Source organism: Syzygium oleosum, unplaced genomic scaffold (assembly GCF_021117445.2).
Source record: "Syzygium oleosum isolate NSW1041296 unplaced genomic scaffold, Sole_v2.1 Sole_v2.05, whole genome shotgun sequence".
NCBI classification, from domain to species: Eukaryota; Viridiplantae; Streptophyta; class Magnoliopsida; order Myrtales; family Myrtaceae; genus Syzygium; species Syzygium oleosum.
In genome coordinates this window covers 6,182,497-6,206,428 of record NW_026607489.1, presented here as the reverse complement: position 1 = coordinate 6,206,428, position 23,932 = coordinate 6,182,497, and the positions used below count along the sequence as shown (strand labels likewise).

General features: G+C 43.2%; 2 protein-coding genes, 1 non-coding gene and 1 pseudogene across 3 annotated transcripts; 2 read left to right on the top strand and 2 right to left on the bottom strand.

Annotated features, from left to right (window-relative positions):
- The first annotated feature begins 10,630 nt into the window (after positions 1-10,630).
- LOC115667467 (putative clathrin assembly protein At4g40080) lies at positions 10,631-11,746 on the top strand. The gene has a single exon (XM_030589042.2). The coding sequence runs from the start codon at positions 10,631-10,633 to the stop codon at positions 11,744-11,746; it is 1,116 nt and encodes a 371-aa protein (XP_030444902.2).
- A 1,796-nt stretch (positions 11,747-13,542) lies between these two features.
- On the bottom strand, positions 13,543-15,320 carry LOC115667466 (protein DETOXIFICATION 27-like; annotated as a pseudogene).
- A 1,691-nt stretch (positions 15,321-17,011) lies between these two features.
- Positions 17,012-22,803, bottom strand: LOC115676449 (protein DETOXIFICATION 27-like). The gene is made up of 9 exons (XM_056311957.1): positions 22,486-22,803; positions 19,778-20,319; positions 18,914-19,000; positions 18,741-18,797; positions 18,404-18,642; positions 18,013-18,131; positions 17,834-17,923; positions 17,220-17,330; positions 17,012-17,115 (listed from the first exon to the last, which is right to left on the bottom strand). The coding sequence occupies exons 1-8, from the start codon at positions 22,786-22,788 to the stop codon at positions 17,256-17,258; spliced, it is 1,512 nt and encodes a 503-aa protein (XP_056167932.1). The 5' UTR covers positions 22,789-22,803; the 3' UTR covers positions 17,012-17,115; positions 17,220-17,255.
- LOC115676532 (U6atac minor spliceosomal RNA) lies at positions 21,948-22,044 on the top strand. Its single transcript, XR_004005154.1, has one exon. It is a non-coding gene; the product is annotated as a U6atac minor spliceosomal RNA (small nuclear RNA).
- Positions 22,804-23,932: the final 1,129 nt, after the last annotated feature.

The following is a 23,932-nucleotide window of genomic DNA, read 5'->3' as shown; positions in this document are numbered from 1 at the left end:
GATTAAGATATTAATTAATCAAGGGTTAAGTCAGGATCATCAGTCTCTCTTTCTCCGTAAGCATGTGCATGCTTGGAGCGCAAAGTACGGTACCAGAAACCCTAACACCTACCACTCATGGTGGCCCCCCCAAGAGCAGGTTGGTCCATAAATTAATCGCAAATTGAAGGGGGGTTGAGATTAGGAACTCACGAAGCTAGACACTGTCCGAATATAATCACAGGTTTTGATTTAGGGTTCTTCCTTGCGCGAAAGCGCGGTGCTCCGAAGCTTCTTTTGAGTACGTGAATAATTATATCACGGGGCGATCTCGCCTTCTTGACCCTGTATTAGGATAATGAGCAGACCACCGTGCTCATGGTGAAACCCTATTTGCGAAGAATAAAGTTAAATGTGATAAGTCAAACTCAGGATGAGGAATAGGAGCGAGCTTAAGTACCATTTGAGACGGCGCAAGCGCGGCGGGGCTTGACCATAAAGTACGTCTGAAATGAGAAAAACGAATCCATGAGAAAGCTCGAGCATACTAGGAATCATCGAAGCCTTAAGCGAGGATCACTAACATTTATCAACACCCAAATCTTGGGTTTGATCTCTTTTAGCTTAATTAATAGTTGGATGTCTGCCAAAAAAACAAGATAAAATATAGAAGAAACGCAGTATTTTGTTGACTAGTTCAGGAAACAAGGGATCGGCGGACCTCAAAGTTCTGGGGAACCATCCTCCTCTTGTGAAGTCCTTTTGTATTTTACTTGCAGTTGAGATTCGCTGGTCGGTACCTGGTTCCAATGGGGTCACTGTTCAATTTTTGGCACAACCTTTCCAATTGGGCCCTTCCACTAATTCGAGCGTGCTGGCCCTTTTAAAGTTAAAAGTTCACCTTCCCTGCATGGAAAATCCTGATCGTCATAATGGAGGGGTCCAATTGAGTCGTGCCAATAACATTGCCGACAGAAAGGCATACTCAAATTGGGAAATTATTCATTCGCTAAAGTGAGGCTTGTCATATTCACGGGCGTAAATTAGACTAAGGGGAAGGACTTTAGGATTTGGAGCAGATTTAAGGTTATGGGAAGGACTACCCCATCTAAGTGTTCGGCATAAAAGAAGATTTGTACTCTATCATTGCGTTCGATGTGATCTATACACAACGTACGCGCCAAGGGAATTATCATGAATTACTGGATATGTTGATATGATCTTGGAGACAATTTTTAGATGCTCTCTGAGCATAAAATATTTGCATCCACTGAAATTTACCTCAATTATTGCGGATTCCCTGAGTTCTCTTCTAAAATGGTAATCTTTCGGGGCACATGACTGACTTCATGAGTGGACCAGAACATGGTACATCATCAGAAGCACCTATTTAATCCTTCTGATATGACATGCAAGACAAACATACCATACGCTTATCATCGAACCGCTCATGCATCTGCCAAAGTTTGGATTTTTTCGAGACATGGTGATCTTGGGACAAGCCATTGTACTGCGCAAACAGTTTCAAAATTGCGACAAATCATTGTACTACTGCATAAACACTTTCGAACGTGGGGTAAAAACGGCAGGACCAATTACGCTGCTCGCTTTGTTCAAGGACCTTGAAAGTAAGATGCAGGACGAGAAGTGGTGAGCCTGCTGCTAAACCTCGAACGCTCTCATCTACTACGGTCCCGTGTCTGCATAGGATCGAGAGATGCGTTCGAACCTTCACGTAACAAGCGAAGCCATACAGCGTACTAAAAGCTGAAGCTCCTTTCCTTATGTGTGTGTGTGTGTGTGTGAGAGAGAGAGAGAGAGAGAGAGAGAGAGAGAGAGAGAGAGAGAGAGAGAGAGCGCAATGGGACGTAATAATTGAGAAACGATAACGTGAGCCTCTGAGGAAGTTGCGAAGAAGGATGAACGAAGCATGCACGGCGATTCATCGAACCGACTTTCCTTGTCTAAGAGGAGGAAGGTGAATTGGCGACTTCCACGCCATGGAAAGGTGTTTCGTCTTTGGATGCAACGAGTGTGTGGATGTGATCTCACGGGGGAGGTTTATTTGAAGTAACTAAATCATATTCAAGTGGACCATATTTTTAGTAATTCCTTTACATTTTTTTAAAAGGAAAAATGAGATTCTCTGCATAACGAAGATGAGTTATGCACGGAGTCTACAGTTAGCCAAACCTATTAGATGCAAATGTTCGTACTTCCAAAGCAAACCATATACGAGGTTGAGAAGAGGATCCGTCAGTTCCCGTGGGCGGGTAATGCAGTAAATCATGAATCGCACAAAGTGGTATGGCTAGTAGTTTGCTCACCTGAAAGGGAAGGAGGATTGTGATTGCTCGATCTGAACTTATGAAACAAAGTATTGTTAGGCCGCATGTTGTGGAACCTCATCAATCGTCCATCCTCTTCCTTTTGGAGTATATGGGTTTACAACACCCAATACAGAGGTACTCCAATTATGCTGATCAACAATAGGGGCAGCATGGTTTTGATTTGGTGATGTCTCCTTAAATTGCGACATGTTTTAGCCTTAGTTACCCATAGCTTAGGGTACTATTGTTGAGAAATTTATGATGAACTTAGACATGTGGGACCGGTTGTGGAGTGGTATAACCTAATTTGAACTAGCGACATTAGCAAACACAATTTTATTGGCTGGCTTGTTTGCAGAACTATACTATCGACATTAGAGATTGCCAGCCAATGGATAACTTCAGTTGATATCCAGTGTAACTCTTGCACGGCCGGTATAGAAGATATAACACATTTATTCTTCCAATGTGAGTGGACATGTAGCATATGGGGCGGTATCCTTGCACAACATGGGATTAGGCATCTTTTTAGAGGATGGAATGAGGAACGTCAATGGATAATTAGGACAACAAAGGATAAAAACTTGGTGGCAAGACTCCTTAAGGTATCCTTTCTAGAAACCACATATGGCATTTGGATAGAGCGCAACCATAGACAGTTTCAAAACAAGTCAACTAACATCCATATTATTTTGGCTAAGGTGCGTAAAAAGGTAAGAGGTAGAGCAAAAAATTAGACATTCCCTGACAAATGTTATATTGGTACTATGTGGAGACTTCCCACCTCCATCTTTTTGAATTATCAGCACTATTTGTAATGCTGGGGGATGACCCTAAACTGTTGTACTCTATGTGCTTTCTAATACTGACATTTTACACACAAAAAAAAAGTGTAGTTCTTAGCCATATCTTCTCTATTTTGTGGTATAGCGCATTCATCAAGAGCAAATGTAACCTTTTGATTAGGTCACTTGACCATAGAAGCCCACAAGAAAGAAATCTCGCCACATTTTTTTAATGTTCATCATCGTTTTTAACTTGCGCCCAATATAGTACACTCCCGAATTATCCTAACTTAGAACATACAACGAATATCACATGCAATAAATGTAGTGAAATCAATTTTACAGTCAAGAATATAGTGTGAGAGCCGTTAATTTAAGTGATTTATTGTTGATCGTATATCACATCCAATGATGACTTGATAAATGAAATTGTTTTATCGTACAATCTTGTGCTTGTGGAGAGTGTATCCATATTTTCTGCAATTTTCTTAATTGATATGAAAACAAATAAAAAATATGAACACCATTCTCATCAAGCATAGTGTCCAATAGTTCGTTTGCCCTACCCTCGAACCTACCATACATGCATTGGTTTCAAGTTTTTGAAATCTAGAACCGATCCTATAGGCTCTTAGATAGAAATACCTCTTATACCACACACTGCTCGTGTCGGTGCCTCGATAAATCACAAGCATTGATAATAATCGCATTTCCATAAATCAATGGTTGAGATTTATTGAGACACCAATAAGAGTACTATGCAGGGTGGAGAATCCATGACTCAAATTTAAAATAGAGATCAAATCTTTAGCTTAGGCCGGGTCGGTCTTTTATCAGTAAATGCCCTTACCCAAGCCCATCAAAAAGTGTCCTCTAGAGTTAGTGGCTCGGGCGAGGCATGGCTATTCACTGGCCACTAGACCCATAATCAGGTCTATCATGTCTACCGAGAATCACTATAGAATTGAAACCCGTTGGTTCCACAATTTCTGGGATCCTATACTACCTTATACTTTTTTTTTGTTAAACCAAAAGAATGCTTTTTTTCTAAATTCAGCATTCAACATAAAAACACAAATGGAGTACATAAGAAAAATACCTGTTTATGGCTCATAGTAACATAGTTCTAAGACATAATAACATGAAAAGTTAAGTACAAATAATAAATCTGCTTTATCCCATAATTTCACAAATTAAAATGTGAAAAATCATAAAGAAAAGTAAAGAATGATTCAACCTTAGAACCCTTAGAAATTATCTTGTATTCACCGGTTTTAAAATTTTGAAACCTGAAATCTATCTTCTGAATCCCAATATATAGCTACTTGTAAACTCGCCCAACTATGCCGATTTTGTAGGTCACACATGTTCTTTTGCATACCCTTATTATTGCAAATATGATCTTTATGATTCAAAAATTATGATTTGGTCCATTATAAAATGTGTCGCACCTATAATGTGACATCAGTAATATCAAAAGCCTCTGAGTTTGCTTTACGTGGAGTATGAGATGTTTTCAAGACAAGTTAATATATAAACAGATAAACCAAGCTAACAAAGATATAGATAGTCATGGGCAGATTTAGAATTTTGGGCTCAATTATTTAAAAAAAGAATTTACAAATTCATCCATAAATTCTTGGTTCCGTCAAAATTTCGTAATTTCTTTAAATTCCAAAGTATAAGCAAATACTAATAGGAACTTTTAACAAAAAAAAAATCCTTCCAATTAAAGAGCTATGTTTTACAACAATCATTCTTCTAATTGTGAAATTATGGGGAATCATAATTAATTATATCCAAACTTGGGAAGCAAGCTTTCATGTAGATGGAATGATTGAGCTTTGCTCTAGTTTAATAACATTAACTTTTCGTCGATAGCTTCCACACTATCGGCATGTTATGAGAGATTCTTTAGAAAGTATTCTAATAAATCAATGACGTAAAAAGGTCGAGAACTAGTGATGTAGGGATTAAAAAATCTGAGACTTATTGTCCTTATTTTAAAGATTATTAAGTTAGTAACAGCTCTATTAAAAAACTTAAGTGTTCTTTTTTTATTGTGGAAATATATTATCCTTTTAAAAGGTGGAAAAAGAAAATTTTCTAACATGATACATGTTAAGGATTGAGAAGAATGAACTTCAACTTTATAAACAACATTCCATATCACGCATTGGCTGAATAATAATTTATTAGTGGATGATATTTGGCCCACAAACATGATCCGTCCTTGTAGCGAATGGTGTCACCAACAAATCTAGCTATTTTCTTTTGTGCGACATGTGAAGGCATCGAATTTCTGCGACGCATCATAATAAGTAATGTTAGAGCCTATGATTGACTGGTGGCCCACTCTTAATATGTATACATATTTCATGAATTTTGTTAAGGAATAAATCTCTCGATCAACGTGTTTTCTGAAAAGCCTTCATGGTTTAGTCTAGCGGAAGAGACAAGGGGCAAAGGTGGGAGTTGTGGTGTGGTCACACGGTCCGAAGGGGACCTTTCGAGAAGTCGATTTATTAGAAGAGGTCAGGGGAGACGGTCGGCATTGTGGGTGTTGGTTCTTGACACAATAAGATGGAGAGTCAAGTAGCTATATGTAATGCAAAAGGAAGCCCTGTAAAGGGAGCGTACCAACATTGGAAGCTCACACATGCGGGGATATCGTTGATCTATACACGTGAGTTATGTTAGACGCACTGTCCCGAATTGGATAAGTGTGGAGCAAGTATTACACGCTTATTGCCCCATTCTTGTTAGCTTAAACTTTTGAACGAAGGCTGTCCAACTAAACGTGTTGCCGAGCTCGGACTCCGGACTTGGACCCTATCCGTCCCCCAATCTTTTGGCCTCTTCCATGCAAAGACGAAGATGCATCTGCCATGCCATGTAGCGCAAATACATAATTCATTAGGGACCAGCTAAAAGGAGGGGATTATGACACCCATGTGAAATGGTCAATCTTTTGATGCAGTACGCTGCATAGGTGAGAATCAGCATCAGAGATAAGAGAAGGGAACATTAGGCTCGAATTGGACGTGGCGGGTTTCGTCGGAATCGAACGGAACAAGCAACGGGCGGGAGGGGGCATTGGCTCATCAGGCACTGTGCGCTTTTGTACTCTTGCTACGCAGTGACGATGCCCGGTCGCTAAAACCAGGTCTCCCTTGCACCCTGAAAAACCAGGGGCTTCAAGCCATTTCTGTGGTTTTCCTCTGTTTCTTTTCTTCTTCTCGTACAGTCGAAGCCAGTTAAATGAACGAATAAATAATTCTTGCTAATGCTCCAAAAGGAAGGGGGGGAACGAATGCTGTCACGTCCTTACTGCGACAAGGTGGCCGCAAAATTCTGGTGAATGGACCCAAATCATGTTTCGATGAATTCAGCTTAGATCGCGAACGACTTGGACAGGATCCGCCCAATGATTTTTTGCTTCATTCACAAGCCTTGTCGACCCCCGTGAACTGTACTTCTTCCTTTGATGGCCAAGAAATGAAGCGCGTTTTCGGCTTGTCGAAAGTTAATTCTCGATGGAAATAAGAATGATAAGGTCGGGAGAATATTTGCGTTGCTTTTGGGAAGGTGCGATCGCGTAGTTTTTGTGACTAGATGTTTATTACAGAATATAGAAAATCTGGGGAAATTACCTTGTGCTCGGGAACGATCCCCAATTATGAATTGGACCCCGTCAGCTCGAGGCCCCATATGGGTTAATATGAATATTATCGACGAATGTCTTTAAGATACTTATTGAGTAATTAAATTAAATAGTTTCAAGATACTCATTGAGTAATTAAATTAAATAGTTTCATAATGCTCATATACTGATTTCCTCGCTCGATTGTATCGAACATCGAAATATCGACATTTTTATTAAGTGTCTTGAAGACACTCGGTAGCAATATTCTTTTAATATTAGGATTTATTGTTTATTGGGAGTAGAAATAGTGGAATGGGACCCACCCATGGGTAGCTCAGTTGGATAGGGCGTATTTGAGATTGTGTGGTTAGGCGCACTGGTTCTAGATTCGATTCCCCAGCTGAGCACTTGTGATTTAAGTGGGGGGCCATGGCGGTGGGTTCTTTGTCTTGGTCTCCCGAGGAATAGTCAAAGTGCACGCAAGTAGTGGCCAGATACCTCGGTTACCAAAAAAAAAAAATAGTGAAATGGGACTATAACCTTTGCAGAGGGAGGAGAGTATTTAATTAGAAAGGATGGGCATAAATTCCCAAAATGTTAAACCCGCATATAGAGGAATAGTTATGACATAAGAACAGCCAATTCAAAGAGGGAAAATTATTCAAAAAATCCTAAACCTATTGCACTTTTCCGAATTCAGTCATAAATCTTTTTAATTATGACGATTTAGTTTTAAACCTTTTCACATTTTGCCAATTGAATCCATCCCAATAATTGCTTATGTGGACGCTGACAATCCTACATGGCACGGCCGGCGTTGATATGGACAGTTTTTAATAATATTGTAATATTTTTCAATGACAATTTAGTCTTAAACCTTTCAATTGTGCCAATTCAGTTATAAACGTTTTGAAAAGTTACAAATTTAGTCTTAGAACTTTCAATTATACTAATTTAGTCATAAACCTTTTAACAATTTGCCAATTTAGTCATTTCGGCCAATTTTGACTGGATCGAGCGAGGGCGAGGCCTATCCTCGCTAGCCCAAGCGAGGGAGGTCTACGCCCCCTAGGCAAGGGCGACCCTTGCCAACCTAGGTGTGAGCGTCCCTCACCCAAGGCTGGCGACCTCCACCGGCCATTGACGAGACCTAGCGATGGCCGGCGAAGGATAAAAGGGAAAAAGAAAAGGATAAAAAGAAAAAAAATTCATAAATACAAAAACTTATTAAAATTGTCGCGTTAGTTTCGGCCGTGCCATGCAGGATGATTGGTGCTGACCATATCGCCGCGTTAGCTATTTCTGGCCAAAATTAACCGGAAGGACTAAATTGGCAAATTGTTATATGGTTTGGACCAAATTAACAAATCATCAAAATGTTTAGGATTAAATTGGCAAGTTGTCAAAATGTTTTAGCACAATTGAAAGGTTTAGGATTGAATTGGCCGCCGTACAATATATTTATGACTTTTTGGAGAATTTTCCCAAAGAAAGTTACATGCAAAAATAAGTTTTCTTGAATTTTCCCACGGTTGGAAGTCGTTCGATGATCATAACCTAAAAAGCCTCTAGGGGATGGCGATATCATGCGTGGTTTCAATCCTATTTTGGTACCTAACTTTGATGACTCTCGCTTAACTCACCTCAAATTCCATAACGCTGTGTCGTCTAAACACTTGTTGACCCGACGTGGGAAGCCAATTACACACGTGGCGCCAGCTTTGCTCGCCGTTCGATAGCTAAGCCCAAAGATCAGTGCCCAGACCCGCGGTCGGTCCGATGCTCATCGCGAAGCTCACGTACCCAATCAAGACTATGAAGAGCAAGGTCATGGCATGGTACTAAAATTCCAAATGTTTGCTCTCGTTGCTGCTTCCTCGTAGCAAGTCAGAAGGCTTTACCACCTCGGACCGGACGTGTAATGATTCAACGTGACGGGCCTCATCGGCCCAAGACTCATCTTCCCCCAGGCCCGAATCCATGCTTATAAAAGGGCGCAAGCGGCGAGAAAGCCCGTCCCTTCGCCTGCTCCCGCGTCAATGGACCCGAGAGCCCATGGGCGGGTCACGGAGCTCCGGTTTCGGGCCCGGCCCATCATGTGGGCCCGGTGTCGATGGCGGGTCCCTTTGCCTTTCGTCCTGTCCGGTCCCACGATCGGCGGTCGAATGATTGATCCCGACAAGAACCAAACGTTAAAAGAAAGGGTCGGGTCCAAAAGCCCGAGGTAAAACTAGCCGTTACCTTAGTGAGGCTAATGATACCTGTCTCTGCCTCCTCCCACCTTTTCCCGTTCGTTTAGCTTTCGCGAATCCCGAGACGCGCGGCCATAGATTGCGGACGTGGAAAAACTACCAAGATTTTCTTGGGGGCCATTATTGTTAGGAATTAGGATACTGTGTCTGGGCGGTTTTTTGATTCGGGGTTACGAATTGAGCCGAACCGACACCGGCAGAAAAACAAAAGAGGTTGCTTCTTCATTACCCCGAAAACCCAATAGAAAATGCGCGAAGTTTCTAGTTCGGGCTGCGGTTCGATTTGGACACCCCTAAGTAAGAATATTTAGCGGGTCCCATTGTCGCGGTAAGAAATCACTCATGGGAGTGCAATTAGATGCTTGACATGTGAATGAATTCATCTGTAAAGGGACCGGTGTCACCTTTTATTTTAATCTTTATTATGATTTCGATAGTGGATTCAATAATAATCCTCATCGTTTCTTTCTCGGCCAACTTCAAGGCCAGTTGTTGGTGTAAAGTCTCTGAATGACTTACATATAAGGTGTAAGATAATTGGCATACTACGTTCTTCGTTCAACCTATGATTTATTACCAGTAGCCGACGTAGAATGATTCTATTTGTTGGCGGTCGTGAAAAAAGAATAAGAGCGGGGCCTTTTACCATTTATTTGACTAAATTCACTCATTTTTCTTGAAAATAGACATAACCACCCTCGATTATTTATGTTAATATTTTTCGGGGTTTTACTTCATAATTGATCCACAAATCTACTTGACAACATAGAAAAGAACGGGGTTTGTCCGAGGGAGAGCACGAGTGTTTTTATATCCTAGAGTAATACTCACCAAAAAATATGTTATTTTCTAAATTATGGTAACGAGATCTTATATAGAAATCGAAAGACTAAAAAGAAGAAGGAAAGCAAATAAATTCGGGATCCACCATTTTAAATTCACATTAGATGCTCGCCTCTTTAGTGAAAGCGGGTTGGATTAAGTTATTATATAAGGGCTAGAAATAACCCGAAAGAAATATCGAAACATCTAGACAGATAATATCACGAATTAGTTCGACGGCTTAAACTCGTACAATCCGCTCGTGATCCATATAAACCCGTCGAATGCAAATTGGCGAATTTCCATCGAACCGGTCGAGAGAGAAATCGGTAGATCGGATTCCGAACTCATTAAAGAAGAGATTTCGCATCTAAAATGCAATCTCCCTAAACAAGCACCGCAGCTTCATCTACACCGTTGCTTTCTACGTTCAAAAGTCCTACCAAAGTACGAAATCGGTCTTTCCTTACTACGGCTTCCTGCCAAAATTACTTTTTCAAACTAACAAATTTAAAAAACTTGAATTAATAGTATATGAACATTTCCGTATTTTCGGCCTCCCATCTGGTCCAAAACAAGAAATGGTAAAAATTGGTCGGGTTTGACCCTTTGACCGTATAGCCACCTACCGCACACGTACCTCGCTCTGTTCCGCGTACGATTCCCTTCTGTATATTTCCTCGTATCATCATCGCCGCTTTCCCTCTTTTTATAATTAACCGTCGAAAAAAACATTTCTCCTCTCCTTCTTCAACGTCTCTCTCTCTCTCTCTCTCTCTCTCTCTCTCTCTCTCTCTCTCTGCAATTCCATCGTCAATGGCGCAGAAGCGAAAGCTCCGAGTCCTCATGAGCATCCTCAGGGACAAGGTCTCCATCCTCAAGGCCACCCTCTCCCTCGCCCGCCCCTCCTCCTCCTCCTCCGCCTCCGCCGCCGTCCGCCTCTCCGTGCTCCGCGCCACCGCCGCCTCCGCGTCCCCCGGCGCCCCGCCCCCCGAGGACCGACTCGCCGCCGTCCTCCTGCTCGGCCGCGGGTCCCGCGTCACCGCGCGGTCGTGCGTCGCGGCGCTCATGGACCGCCTCCACGGCGCCGCCGACGCCGCCGTCGCCCTCAAGTGCCTCGTCGCGCTCCACCGCGTCATCACGCAGGGCACCTTCATCCTCCGGGACCAGCTGTCCTTCTTCCCCGGCAGCGGCGGCCGCAACTACCTGAACCTGTCGCGGTTCCGGGACGGCTCGGACCCGGAGGCCTGGGAGCTGTCGTCGTGGGCGCGATGGTACGCGGAGTTCCTGGAGCAGACCCTGATCGCCTCGCGGCGGGTCGGGTTCTATCTGTGCGGCTCGCCCCGCCGCGGCTCCACCGGGGACCGGGACGAGAAGGTGTCGGCGTCGTCGAACCCCGAGCTGTTGATCGAGCTCGACGCGCTGCTGAGCGTTCTGGAGCGGGTCGTCGAGGCGCCCGATCAATCGGGGCGGCTCCGGGCGAACGATCTCGTGCACGAGGTGGTCAGGTTGGTGGGCGAGGACTACGGCGCGACCCGGTCCGAGATCTCGCTCCGGCTGGCGGGGCTCGGGGAGAGGCTGGACGGCTTGAGCTCCGCCGAGTTGGCTCAGCTGGCGGGCCTGCTGACCCGGCTGGGCGGCTGCAAGGACGGGCTGATGTCGCTGTTCGGGAACCGGAAGAACAACGACGGGCTGTGGGACTCCGCCGCCGAGCTGAAGGCGAAGGCGTCGGCAGAGGAGGAGAGGAGAGAAGGGTGGAGGCTGGTGAAGAAGGAAACCAAGGCCGATGCGGCCGAGTTGGCCCGGCTCATAGGACGGTTCACCGAGTCAAGGAAGCTCTACGCGGTGCCGTCGGCGGCGGCGGCAGGAGGGAGCGGCGCCGGATTCAGGGGGCTGGACTTGGTTCCTGTAACGGTCTCGGCCGTGGGGTGACGTGGACGCCATAGGTGGGGACAAGTGGATGCTGAGTTGGAAATTCGGTAATTCTTTTATTACGTAATAGACCGGAACTGTCTGTTGTTGTATATAGCAAAAATACCAAAGGGAGCTAATTTTTGTAGTTAACTATTTTTACAGGTAATTTCTCGAGATCAAACTTAGATATTGTTTTTCCTTTTTTTAGAGTGTAACGCTATACATGATACAACTGTAATTTTGCCGTTTCTTTCTATGCTATTGTTACATTGGGTTCTTCAATAGTTCCTATGCCGAATCTTTAGTTACTTTATTCATCAGGTTAATTTTCATCGAGCCGCGCTTTTTCCACTCTCTCGTTAGTACACTACTTATCATAATATTTTGACCATTTTTAACCTTTATGGGTCCCGCGTTTTCGGCATCCAAGGGATTCTAAGTTAAACGTGGCGTCTCTCCTTTTATTTGGTTTCCTCCTTTTTCTTTTCCTTGCGGGTCCCACTCCTCCTTCCTTACTTTTCTTTGTTCTCTTCTCTCCACGTGAATTTCACTGGCCTTTTCCTAGATGAGAAAGGAAATTTTCGGGCGTTGACCCGGATATCCGGCATGCGACAATAATTTGGGTTAATATCACGAAAAATCTTAAATTGGTACATCGATAATAAATTTACCCTAAATTAATTTTTTGAAAACTAAAATCCCCAAACCAGTACACTTGTAATAATTTTACCGTCCGTTAGTTTCCGTTAAATTATACCGTCAAATTTCTAAGTTGAATGACACGTGACAGTTAACGAGTGTCGCAATATGGGGTTTTACCTTCCGTTTTTCACATGTGCACTAGTTTGTGATTTTTCGTGATATTAATCCAATTTAACGGAAGGTAAATTTGTCACAAATGTACCAGTTTGGAGTTTTTGGTGGTCAAAAAATTAGTTTGGGGTAAAATTGTCATATGTGTACAAGTTTGGAGTTTTTTGTGGTCAAAAAAATTACTTTGAGATAAATTTGTTATAAGTATATTAGTTTGAGATTTTTCGTGGTATTAACTAATAACTTAACGGACCTTACCAAAAAAAAAAAAAAACTAATAACTTAACGGCAAAACAATAGGGCCGACCGAGCTCACACTCATGCAAAGATGGGAAGGGAGCGAGTGAGCGTACATCTAGCCACACTGGACGTCGCACGAAGCAGCAGTTAAGAGGACAAAATCCCCACGAAACATTTAAAAATATAGCCCATGAGAGTTGATGCTTTAGATTATTTACGGCTCAAATGACTGTCGATGAGAAGGATTGAGGCAGATTTCTATTGGTGAAATCAGGACAAAGCCAAATGCTTGACCAGGAAACCAATTGGCAAATTGTCACTCAGGCAACCAAAAGAATTACTCAGGCCTAGTGGCATGCTCCAAAAATTTGCTAATAAAGTGTGTGTTTGCTGATAGAAAAAGACTTGATCAAGGTTTCAATTTCCCCCACTAGCTCTCTCACTGTGTATTCTTTTAGGTAAAGATCAAAATGAATTACAGAGCGAAAATTCCTAAACAACGAGCCCGATCTTCGACCTCTGTGGCTCTTCCATGTACGTCGCCTCCACGTCGGATGCCTTCCTGAAGAATGCCGAGTCCTTCCACCTCCTCAGGTGAGCCATCGCGACACCATCTCGTCCTCCTCCTCTCGCTCCCTTCAAACAGCCATCGCAGCGTCTCCAATAGTAGCTCGTACGGTTGATCCTAGTACACCACGTCCGAGTCCAGGATCACGTGGTACTCCTCCCCCAGAGCCCTAACGTCCTCCGCCTCCCCTCACCTAAGCAACGCAAAGCAAACCACTCCTCCTCTGGCACTTGAGTCCAGGGCCGATGACAGTCGATCGCATCAACGCTGAACTGGAGATTTGCCGTTCAAAAGCTATGACAAGATCAAAAAACAAGAGACCGATGACAGTCGATTGCACCACAGACATAGAAGTCGCGAATATCGCCGCCTGGCCGTTCCCGGCTCCGAGCTCATTCGCCTCTCTCACTCTATCAAAAAATTAGATGAAGTCAACCGGGCAACCACTTGTGTGCACAATGACAAACATCAAATTGTCAGCTGAGCAATAATTCGTTATTCAAAATCGAAACTACAAGCTGTTCGCCCACCAAAGTTTTTTTTTATTGTGTTTGGTTCTTGAGATAATGAAAGCACATTATTATAGAGGAAAGGTTTGTGTACCTAATTGCAGCGAGGAAGGCAAAAGGAATCATCATCTCCCATCCATTGATGCTCATGCTGCCAAAATAATCAGAACAAAAGTCGTATAGAAGTTTCATCCGCAGTGAAAAATCGAAGACAAAATCTTGTACCAGATCGACGAGGCATCCACATGTACAAATTTAGTCATCGGTATCAAAATCCTATATTATCAAATCTCCAGGCCGATCGAATGCAATGACAATAAATCATAGAATCAGGCAAAAAAATTGATAATCGATTTCGAAATTAGAAGAACTGATACCCGATCATAACCCCAGTAGACAATTTGAAGAACTCCCACAACCCCGAGAATGCCTCCATGGACCATCCTATCCATGTCAAAGCACAACCCCTGCACGCGAGTACAAATACAATCCCGAAACCATGAGCCGCCAAGACAGATCCAACACGACGCACAGACCCACCATGAAGACGTCGAAGACGCTCACGCAGGCCCAACTCTCGACCACGTTCACCATCAGACCTATCAGCGAGACCTGAGTCAAGAGTCGTGACCACGGTCTTGAGATTGCTCTGCAAGAACATGGACAGCGGGAGCATGAACGCGAAGCTGAAGCGCAAGGGGATGAACCACAGGGCAATCGTGCCGGACAATGCCGCTTCGTCGTTGAATTGACTAAGGAGCTTCGGGAGTGGAGTCACGAAGATGTAGAGAGGCAGCGAGAGGAGGCAACATAGCAAGAGGACGATCCATGATCTTTGCGCATAGATGCCTAGCATGTGGTATCGCTTCGCGCCAAAGGCTCAACCACACGGTGTCTCTAGAGCGCTCGCCATGCCAAGCTGATTCCCAAGGCCATAACTATTAGAATCGGATTCTCGAGTCGTATCCTACAATTTGAGCTTTAAATGGTACGCATTCATTAGGTGAATTGGTAATTCCCTGAATTTATCAAATTCACTTGCAAATCTACTATTCTGTAAGTAGTTATCGGTTCAACGTCGTACTTCATAAGTCTTGTATACGGAATGCAAAAGGAAAGAACTCCTTAATGTTCAGATGGACGCAAACACAAGAAAAGGCAATAAGAATGGATTAATCACCGTTAGGCCAAAGTTGAAGCCGAGAATGACGTTGTTGGTGATGGACATGGGGCGAGCTCAACTTCGCCCGAGCTTGCCGGCGAATGCTTGGGTGACGACATTCATGGAGTACGTCGCCACTCGGGTGAGTATGGCCGGCCCGGCAACGTGCCATATCTTCCTCGTCTCTATCCACACTCTGGCCGTCATGCTCGTCTTCAAGTCTCCCACGAACATCGCTGTCACGACTGCTGTTCGCAGGTGACTCTTGAAGCAGAAGCTGATTGACATCTCAGTTCCCATTGATTGGATTCGCCATTGATGGTCAGACTTCGCTCCACAGCGAAGTGAAAGCCGCGACATATTTGTGTGGATCTTGATAGGTGGGTTCATCCGACAGTGTCTCTCGTATCAAATTAGGTGAAGAACAACAAAAGTGCCAAAACTTATATACGGTGCTCACTTTAGTGCCAAAAGTTTGTTTTGGATCACTTTAGTGCAAAAAATTTTGAAAAATGATCACTTAAGTGCCAACTCCGGTCAGTTTGACCGGAAATCTGACGTGACATTTTTTTATTAATTTCTAAAGCTGATGTGGATCACTGGAAGATTTAGTCAGCATGTACACATCAAAACGACGTAGTTTTAGCATGTACACTTGGATTTTTCAAATATTTTTTCTGATTTTTTTTCCTTCTTTTCTTCTTTTTCTACCTTCAGTCACCGCCGGTGACTGGAGGCTGGCCACCGGCCGCAGCCAGCCTCCTGGCCTCGCCTGGATGAGGCCACCGTTGCCCGCCACAGGCGAGGCCCGGCCGACCCTCGCTTGGGCGAGGGCGGGCGAGCCCCTGCGAGGGTCGGCCTCACCTCGCTTGGGTGAGGGTGAGCCCCGGCGAGAGCTCCCCTCGCCAGATCCGGCGAGGGGAGCCCTCGCCGGGGCTCGCCCTTGCCCAGGCGAGGCGAGGCCGACCATCGCCAGATCCGGCAAGGCCGACCATCGCCAGATCCGGCAAGGCCGACCGTCGCCGTGGCCACGGCGGCCTCATGGGGCGTCGCCTTCCCCTAGGCTAGGCCGGCTGTCACCTGGGGGAAGGCGACGCCTTGCGAGACCGCCGTGGCCACGGCGACAGCCGACCTCACCGGATATGGCAAGGGCGAGCCTCGGTGAGGGCTCCCCCCACTAGATTCAACGAGGCCACCGTGGCCTCGCCGGGGTTCGACCTTGCCCAGGCGAGGGGAGGTCGACCCTCGCTAGGGCTTGCCCGCCCTCGCTCAGGCGAGGGTCGGTCGGGCCTCGGCCTTGTCCGGGCGATGCCAGGTGGTTGGCCGTGGCTGGTGGCCGGCCTTCGGTGACCGGAGGTAGAAGAATAAGAAAGAGAAGGAAAAAGAAAAGAAGGAAAAAAAATCAGAAAAAATATTTAAAAAATCTAAATGTACACATGGAAATGCCACGTAGACTTATTTTTTTTTTAAAAAAATCCAACTAAGACTAAAATTTTAATTATAAAAGCCACGTATTAATTTGGTCGGAATTTCTCGCCGTTGGCACTTAAGTGATCGTTTTTCCTCCGATTTGGCACTTAAGTGAGCCGGTGAAAACTTTTGGCACTAAAGTGAGCGTCGTACACAAGTTTTGGTACTTCTAGTGTTCTTCTCCCTATCAAATTTGTGTGACAAATTAGAAAATGAGTTGCTCGGTCGATTTATGATAGTCTACAAACATCTTTTCGAAGTAAACAGCTCGCGATGAGAATCGTGGTCGCTTATAGCATCTAACGGTCGAACTAACTAACGTTCTTCAAACCTTGATGGAATCGCTCCAACACTGCAATTGGGTGGATGAATTGGTATTTTAGTATTTTCTGCAAGAACAACATGGATTCCTAATGATGTGAATAAGAGAAGCTATGAGTATGATCTGAATACTTCATCCCGTTGCATTTGAACTAAGTGCTTGACCAATTAATCTTTGATACTAGTAGCATTTTGTTTGTAATTTACATGAAGAGGAGGGCACACACAACCAATGCTAGCGACTCAACTTCAGTGTATGGGAAAAAAAAGTCCTGTCATGATTGCTCCTACTTCAAATTAGGACCTGCACAGAGAGACTTATCTAGATTACTATAGTCAGTTCATCAATTTTTTTGCTCATAAGTTTAGGAAAGATTTATAAGTATGAGGAAACTCGACTGTGCATACAAAATAAAGGCTGATCCAATACTGAAGATGTGAGTTCTAGCCATCAGCTAGAGCAAGCAACTCAGGATCTGGAGTAGACCACTTTGCCACTCGTGCCTTAGCTTTCTCGGCCTGCATTGATCAAGTGAATTTTTTAGATTCGTAGCGATACACCAAGCTAATGACCTATATTAAGTGAAAATTAGCAACGTACCCCACACATAGCAGGTACCGAGAAGCTCACACACTAATGAAGAACTAAGTCCAGGCGTCCGGTTATTAAGGACGGCCGGCATTGATAGCCTACGTAAATTACTTTAGTGACGGGCTCGCTACTGATACCCAAAGATGTTATCGGAGGAAAGCTTCACATAGCAATTGCTGGTTCTCTTCGGCGGCAAGTATTAATGCGACAATGGGGCAACGGGCAGTTAGCTGGCCCCGATGATCATTAGGAACCGGTTTTTGGACTTCTAGAGATAGGTTTTCCTGTCGTCTGTCATCATTTTTTTCTGGTTATACGCTGGGTACACTTAGCCGATCTGGGGCTTTAGACTTTGTCACTGATACCTCTAGGCTTTTATGTACTTACTTAGTCTTGTTAACCGCATTTTTCTGGTGCTAAAGTCACGTACCTCCTTCGCCCAATCACAGTTGATTGTTATCACGGCAAGTATCATTGTTTGGATTGCAGTCCCGCCAAACACCATGCCACCCCAGATACCCTACCATGTTTCCGAATCACGATTAACATAATTGAGGAACAAGTTATCATCGAATGGAAAGCAAATGATTGGAGGCTTTGGATACGTACCATGACACCAAAGTGAAACACCCATCCCATGAGCAATCCAAGAGGAAGCCCAACGACGTAGTAGCATCCCAAATTTATGTACGCAACATACGCTTGCCACCCCGATCCGACGGCAACTCCTGAGAAAGGGGTTTAGAGTTCTAGTCACGTATGTTCACTCGGCTTCCTCTCAATTCTTGTAAGTATTTGGGCATTGTGAATGCATTATAACGAGGAGATGGATGCGAAAATAAGCAATATATAAAGGGTCTTGTTAATGAGTGTCCAAGAGCACTGATTAAGTATAATTAATGAGAAAACATTTTCGTCACCGATGCATTAATTGCACATGACACTAATTAGAAAGAAGTGCCCTGAAACATTTGTTAACGGAATCGATATATGAACTCACCCGACAAAATTGGTTGAACGCTGTTGAGGAGGATCGTGACACCCAGAAGATAAGATAGCTCGTCCACTTCTTCGAGAACATCGGTGGATGATGTGAAAATGTAGGCAAATTTGTTGTGCAAGATCATTATGAGCGCACAGAAGAAGAGGCCGATCATAGTTGATTGAACCACCGACACGATGGTCGCGAACTTGGCGGCCTCAGCGTTTCCAGCTCCGAGTTCATTCGCCACTCTCACTCTATAAATATCGTAATGCGACGATGAGCACATTTTCCAGAAGTAGTTATAGACTGAAAACGATCAAAAAGCATCATATGAGAGAGAGAGAGAGAGAACCCGATGGCAGCAAGGAAGGCTAAAGGGATCATCATCTCCCATCCGTTGATGCTCATGCTACAACGAGAATGAAATGAGCAGTTCATCAGAAGCCTCAGACAAGAAGAAACATTTGCAGTCCAAGGAGGCAATGCTCACATAAATCTCTTGCGTTCGAGGAAAATCGCACTTACCATATTGATAAGGCGTCCACCGTGACCGTAGCGTTTCGCAAATATCCGGTCATCAGTATCAATATCCTATAGTACCAGTTCTCTAGGCTGATCGCGTGCCGAGATACAAGGAACCAAATTATTGAAAACAAAAGCAATCACTCTCAAATTTAGATTTTGCAAGAGGTGCATATTTAACACTACACGTTTACCCGCTCATTGTGCGGATTGTCATACAAAGTATAATTAATATGGAGCATATAAAAAATAAGCACAATTACAATACTATTTTATCGTATGGTTAATCGTAAAAGGTACGCATAGAATTGAATCATAAAAGATAGAAGCAACTAATTCGTAAAAAAATAAAAATTATTGATAAAGTACACTATACGAAGAAATTGTACTTATGGAAAGATTAAACTTTTCTAGATTTAAAATTCTTTTAAGAATTTGCAACATCCATCTATTGACACAATATTTGTACAGTAAAATAATCAAGGATATTTAGGGAAGAAAAAACGATTGAGATCCCTAAAACTTGGTAATATGCTTACCTCAAAAATGGCTACTACGAAGACATTTAAGGCTTCATTTGTTTCACGAGAAATAAATAATTTTAAAAATATTTTTCAAAAAATGATCACTCATATCATTTATAAAAATGAATGAACTATAAATATTTTCACCGTCAACAGCAATGTTTAGACATAAACTCTTCATTAGTTAATTATTTTACGCGATATAAGCGATCATTTTAAAAAATATATATTTTAAATTATTTATTTTTCGCGAAATAAGTGAAGTTCAAGATATCATATTAGGAGGCATTGCCTCCGAAGTAAACGGAATCTCTCTTTGACTTTCTAAAAGAAAGATACGTACCAGAGCATGACTCCAGAAGCGAGAGATAATTTGAAGAACTCCCACAACTCCGAGAACGCCTCCGCGGACCAACCGGTCCATGTCAAAGGACAACCCCCACAAGCCGAGTACCAATACAACCCCACAACCATGAGCCACCAAGAGACATCCAGCGCTACGCACAGCCCCGCCACGCCGAAGTCGAAGACGTACACGCAGAGCCAGCTCGCGACCACGTTCACGACCAAGCCTGCCAGCGAGACCCAGGCCGTGACCACGTTCTTGAGCTGGCTCTGCAAGAACTTGTTCAGCGGGAACATGAACGCGAAGCTGAAGTGGAGAGGGATGAACCACAGGGCCAACACGCCGGACATCTCCGCGACGTCGTCGGCTTGGCCCAGGAGCTGTAGGAGCGGTGTCGTGAAAATGTAGATGGGCAGCAACAGGAAGCAACACAGGAAGAGCACGATGCACGACCTTTGCATGTAGATGCCGAGCATTTGGTATCTTTTCGCGCCAAAGGCTTGACCGCATAGCGTCTCTAGCGCGCTTGCCATGCCTAGCTAATCAAATTTGCCATGCCCAAAAATGAAGTCCGTTAGATTTGTGATACACAAGTTGAGATATAGTATTTTTCGCATCTTCATTACTTGCCCACATAAATTGTAGAGGATCTTATATAGCCCGAGCACTTAAAATTTAATTCAGTTATAAATTCGATTGATACTAATTAAGTGAGATGAAGGCAAGTTTCCTTATTTTGAAGGACATATATGAGGAATTTTCACGAATGGTCACCGAACTAAAATAGTTGAATCTCGAATCTGACCACTAAACTTTGATTACAATCACTCAATGTACTGAACTTTCAATTCATGGTCTAGCCATTGAGTGCGCAAGTATCGCCATCGAATGGACGAGTGCAGTTTAGGGGAGGGGGGCAGATAAACCATGAGCCGCGAGGCACCCGTGTTCGACCTCCAAAGTCCGATTGTTAGGGAATTGGGTTCAGCAGCTAAGGACCCGGGTTCAACCGCCGACCATCTTGGATCGACTTCCAGCAACTCAAGTTTGATAGTCGACGAAGGCCATCCATACTCGAGTTTGGTCGCGAGAACACCTCATCTTATGATCACACACAATGCAAGTATAGACCAAGTTTCGATGAAGAATTCTTGCATGCATTCAAAACACGTGAGCACACTCTATTTCAGTCATTATATAGTATACGCTCATGTGAAACCCACATGATCTGATGACTAGGATGAAGTGGCTCACATGCAATAGATGCATACAATACTTGTTCAATTTCGATTATGGGCCTAGTTTGACTAACCTCGATTCCGGGCCACCTAAGTTCGACAGTCAGTGGCTCGATCCTCTTATTAGCAACCACCTATCCAACCTTTAGCGGCGGAAGAGGTTCAACTCCAAAAGATTACTTGATTTTTGAAATTTCCAGAATCACTTTTCGAATTTTAAGTGTAAATTTTTCATATATGAATACGTTTTTCATAAACTAAAATTTTTCTATATTACGATAAGTATAACTAAGAGTTAAATGTTTTGCCACAATAACAAAATGGACCCTAAGATCTTTGTTAGAAAATATTTTGCATGTAGTTCTATGATAAATGTGAAAATATAAGTAATTCACTTTTTGACGGAGTTACTGTTTTACGATATGCACAAATTCTAGTTCAAAGCATGTTGTGTGGCCATTATACAAGATACTTTTTTTTTTTTGACTTTTAGTTTTGCTAACCAAATTAAAACGTTGGCCACAAAAGCCAAATCAAAATATTAACCCACTAGGCTCTGAATTCCGCACGTTGAGATATGGACAATTGTTTGTGTCCCACCACCTCAAAAGGAGTATTAAAATAAAGATCCACTTCTCATCTAAGTTTGACTCGTTTGAAGTCATACTTAATTTCCTTCCGGCATTTTCAAAGCTCTTTCCCCATTCCATTGGCTCGAGTTGACCTTTGTTAATCTACTTGCATCTCTGCGTTCTTTCATCTTCATTTTTGCTTATCAAAAGAAAGTTAAAAACCCATTGCGGAAGAGTGAAGCTCTTGAGAGATGTGCACAATTATATCATGGCCCATGGGTTGATGTGAATTGGAACCTGACATTGCTCTTAATCTATCTTGTATGTTTGAGGACTTTTCTGCCAATAAACCCACTTAAACTCTATGAAAGGAGAGATGGTTGGCATCTCCCCTGACAGGGACACATCCGGTTAAGCCCTACCCACCTCGGTGGATCTCTAACCCAATTTTTCTTAGCTAATTCACTTCTCTTTTCCTTACAAAAAAAAAAAAACTCTATGAGCTCTCAATCTGTCTACATCATTAGCAGAGTTTTCTGACACATATACCATTTCCAATTGGACTTTACTAACGTAATAGTCCATATATTACTGTGAGAGTAACACTATATTGTGAATTATAAATTTTTGAAAAAGTGTACTCTATATCAATTTATAATTATTTGTTATTTATTTTTTTGTAGTCTAGAATATAATGTTAATGTCATGGTAGATTAATGACAGTCGCTTAATCATTTCTCTTTCCAATTTTAGCAACTTTATTAATTCCCTTAACGATTGAATCTTTGAAAGCTCGAGTGAGAGGTTTTTTACCACCAAAATGCGAACGACGAGACAAAAACTATTCTCATTAAGCAAGACAAGCATAAACATAAAAAGGGTCCAATGGAATTACCAGGAGGCCGAAGTTGAAGCCCAATATGACTGTGTTGGCGATGGACATGGCAGCGAGTTCGACTTCCCCGAGGTGGCCGGAAAAGGCTTGGGTGATGACGTTCATGGAGTACATTGCCACCCGAGTGAAGATGGCGGGGCCTGCTACTTGCCATATCTTCTTCGTCTCGATCCAAACTCTAGTCGTGAGCTTCTCCTTCTCCTTCTCCTTCTCATCCCGATGATCAACGCCGTTTTGATGGCCATTCACTGGGTGCGCCAACAGGGACTGGTTAACATCACTGTTGCCGGCCACACTCGCCATGAGAGAGAGAGAGAGAGAGAGAGAGAGAGAGAGAGAGAGAGAGAGAGAGAGAGAGAGAGAGAGAGAGAGAGAGAGAGAGTTTATATGCGGGGAAGAACACGATGAGGTTTAATAATCGTGTGGGAACAGAGCTTAGAGCGATTACTCGTTTATGGTGCGTCCAATTGTTTATTTTGCCCATTGCATTGTGTAGTGCGCGGGCTATAACTTTCTTAATTTGACCGGTCACCACATGGTGCCATGAGAAGGGAAGGTGCATTATGTTCATACGTTAGTGTCAACACATCCATTAAGTATCTCCATTACCAATGTACATTAAAATAATCACGAAATGTGATTATCAAAGATAGTGTCAAATAAAATGGGTAAAATAGTGTTATCCTAATAGACATTTCCATCTCGCTCATAAGAGATTTCAAAATGTATCTACTTTGTTTGTGTTGGGAATGAGTTATGGGTCAACTAAAATATATTATATACTACATACCACATCAATTCTTCGATATGTGACTTTTCTAATACAACTCACATATGTATCTTTACAATCTTTCCCTTACGTGTGAGTTCAGTGTTAGATTTGCTCTCCCTTAATTTAGGTATCCTTCTACATCAACTTATTTGTGGATTCTCACTTTTCCTTCTTCTATCTCTATCGATTCGCTTCAACTCTATTAAGCCTAGCTCTGAAATGAAAATACCAGGGGAGACTTGTCAAGATATATGGTTGATGTGCATTGATTGTGGGCCTGTATGCATCTCTTGATAGTTTAAGTTTCTAACAAAGCTAGTTACTAGGATCCTTCGTGTCCAGAGATCAAATTTTTGACAATCCGTCTATTCTCTTACTCGGCTTATTAGGACGCGAATGATAATCATTATGTACCACAAATAAATTTCTAGCCAGAAATATTTTTATTTCTATTTCCTGAACTAGTTTCTGAACAGAGATACACATTTAATAACGATACAAAATATTTCTTCCCGGAACAGAAATCCGTTTGATAATGATACAAAATTTCACCATTTTACGCTCTTTTCTATTCATCGACGAGCGGCGGCGGGAGGCGACGGCTGGGGGGCAGCGATGGCTGGGGGACGGGTGGGTGGTGGCAGGGGGTGGCAGCGACCATCGGCAGGCGGTCGT

Coding starts and splice junctions, on each gene's coding strand:
- LOC115667467 (XM_030589042.2), top strand. CDS start 10,631: ATGGCGCAGAAGCGAAAGCTCCGAGTCCTCATGAGCATCCTCAGGGAC.
- LOC115676449 (XM_056311957.1), bottom strand. CDS start 22,788: ATGGCGAGTGTGGCCGGCAACAGTGATGTTAACCAGTCCCTGTTGGCG. Junction 19,001..19,777: donor GCTTCTGGAGTCATGCTCTG/GTACGTATCTTT, acceptor GCACGCGATCAG/CCTAGAGAACTGGTACTATA. Junction 18,132..18,403: donor CGTTCAACCAATTTTGTCGG/GTGAGTTCATAT, acceptor CCCCTTTCTCAG/GAGTTGCCGTCGGATCGGGG.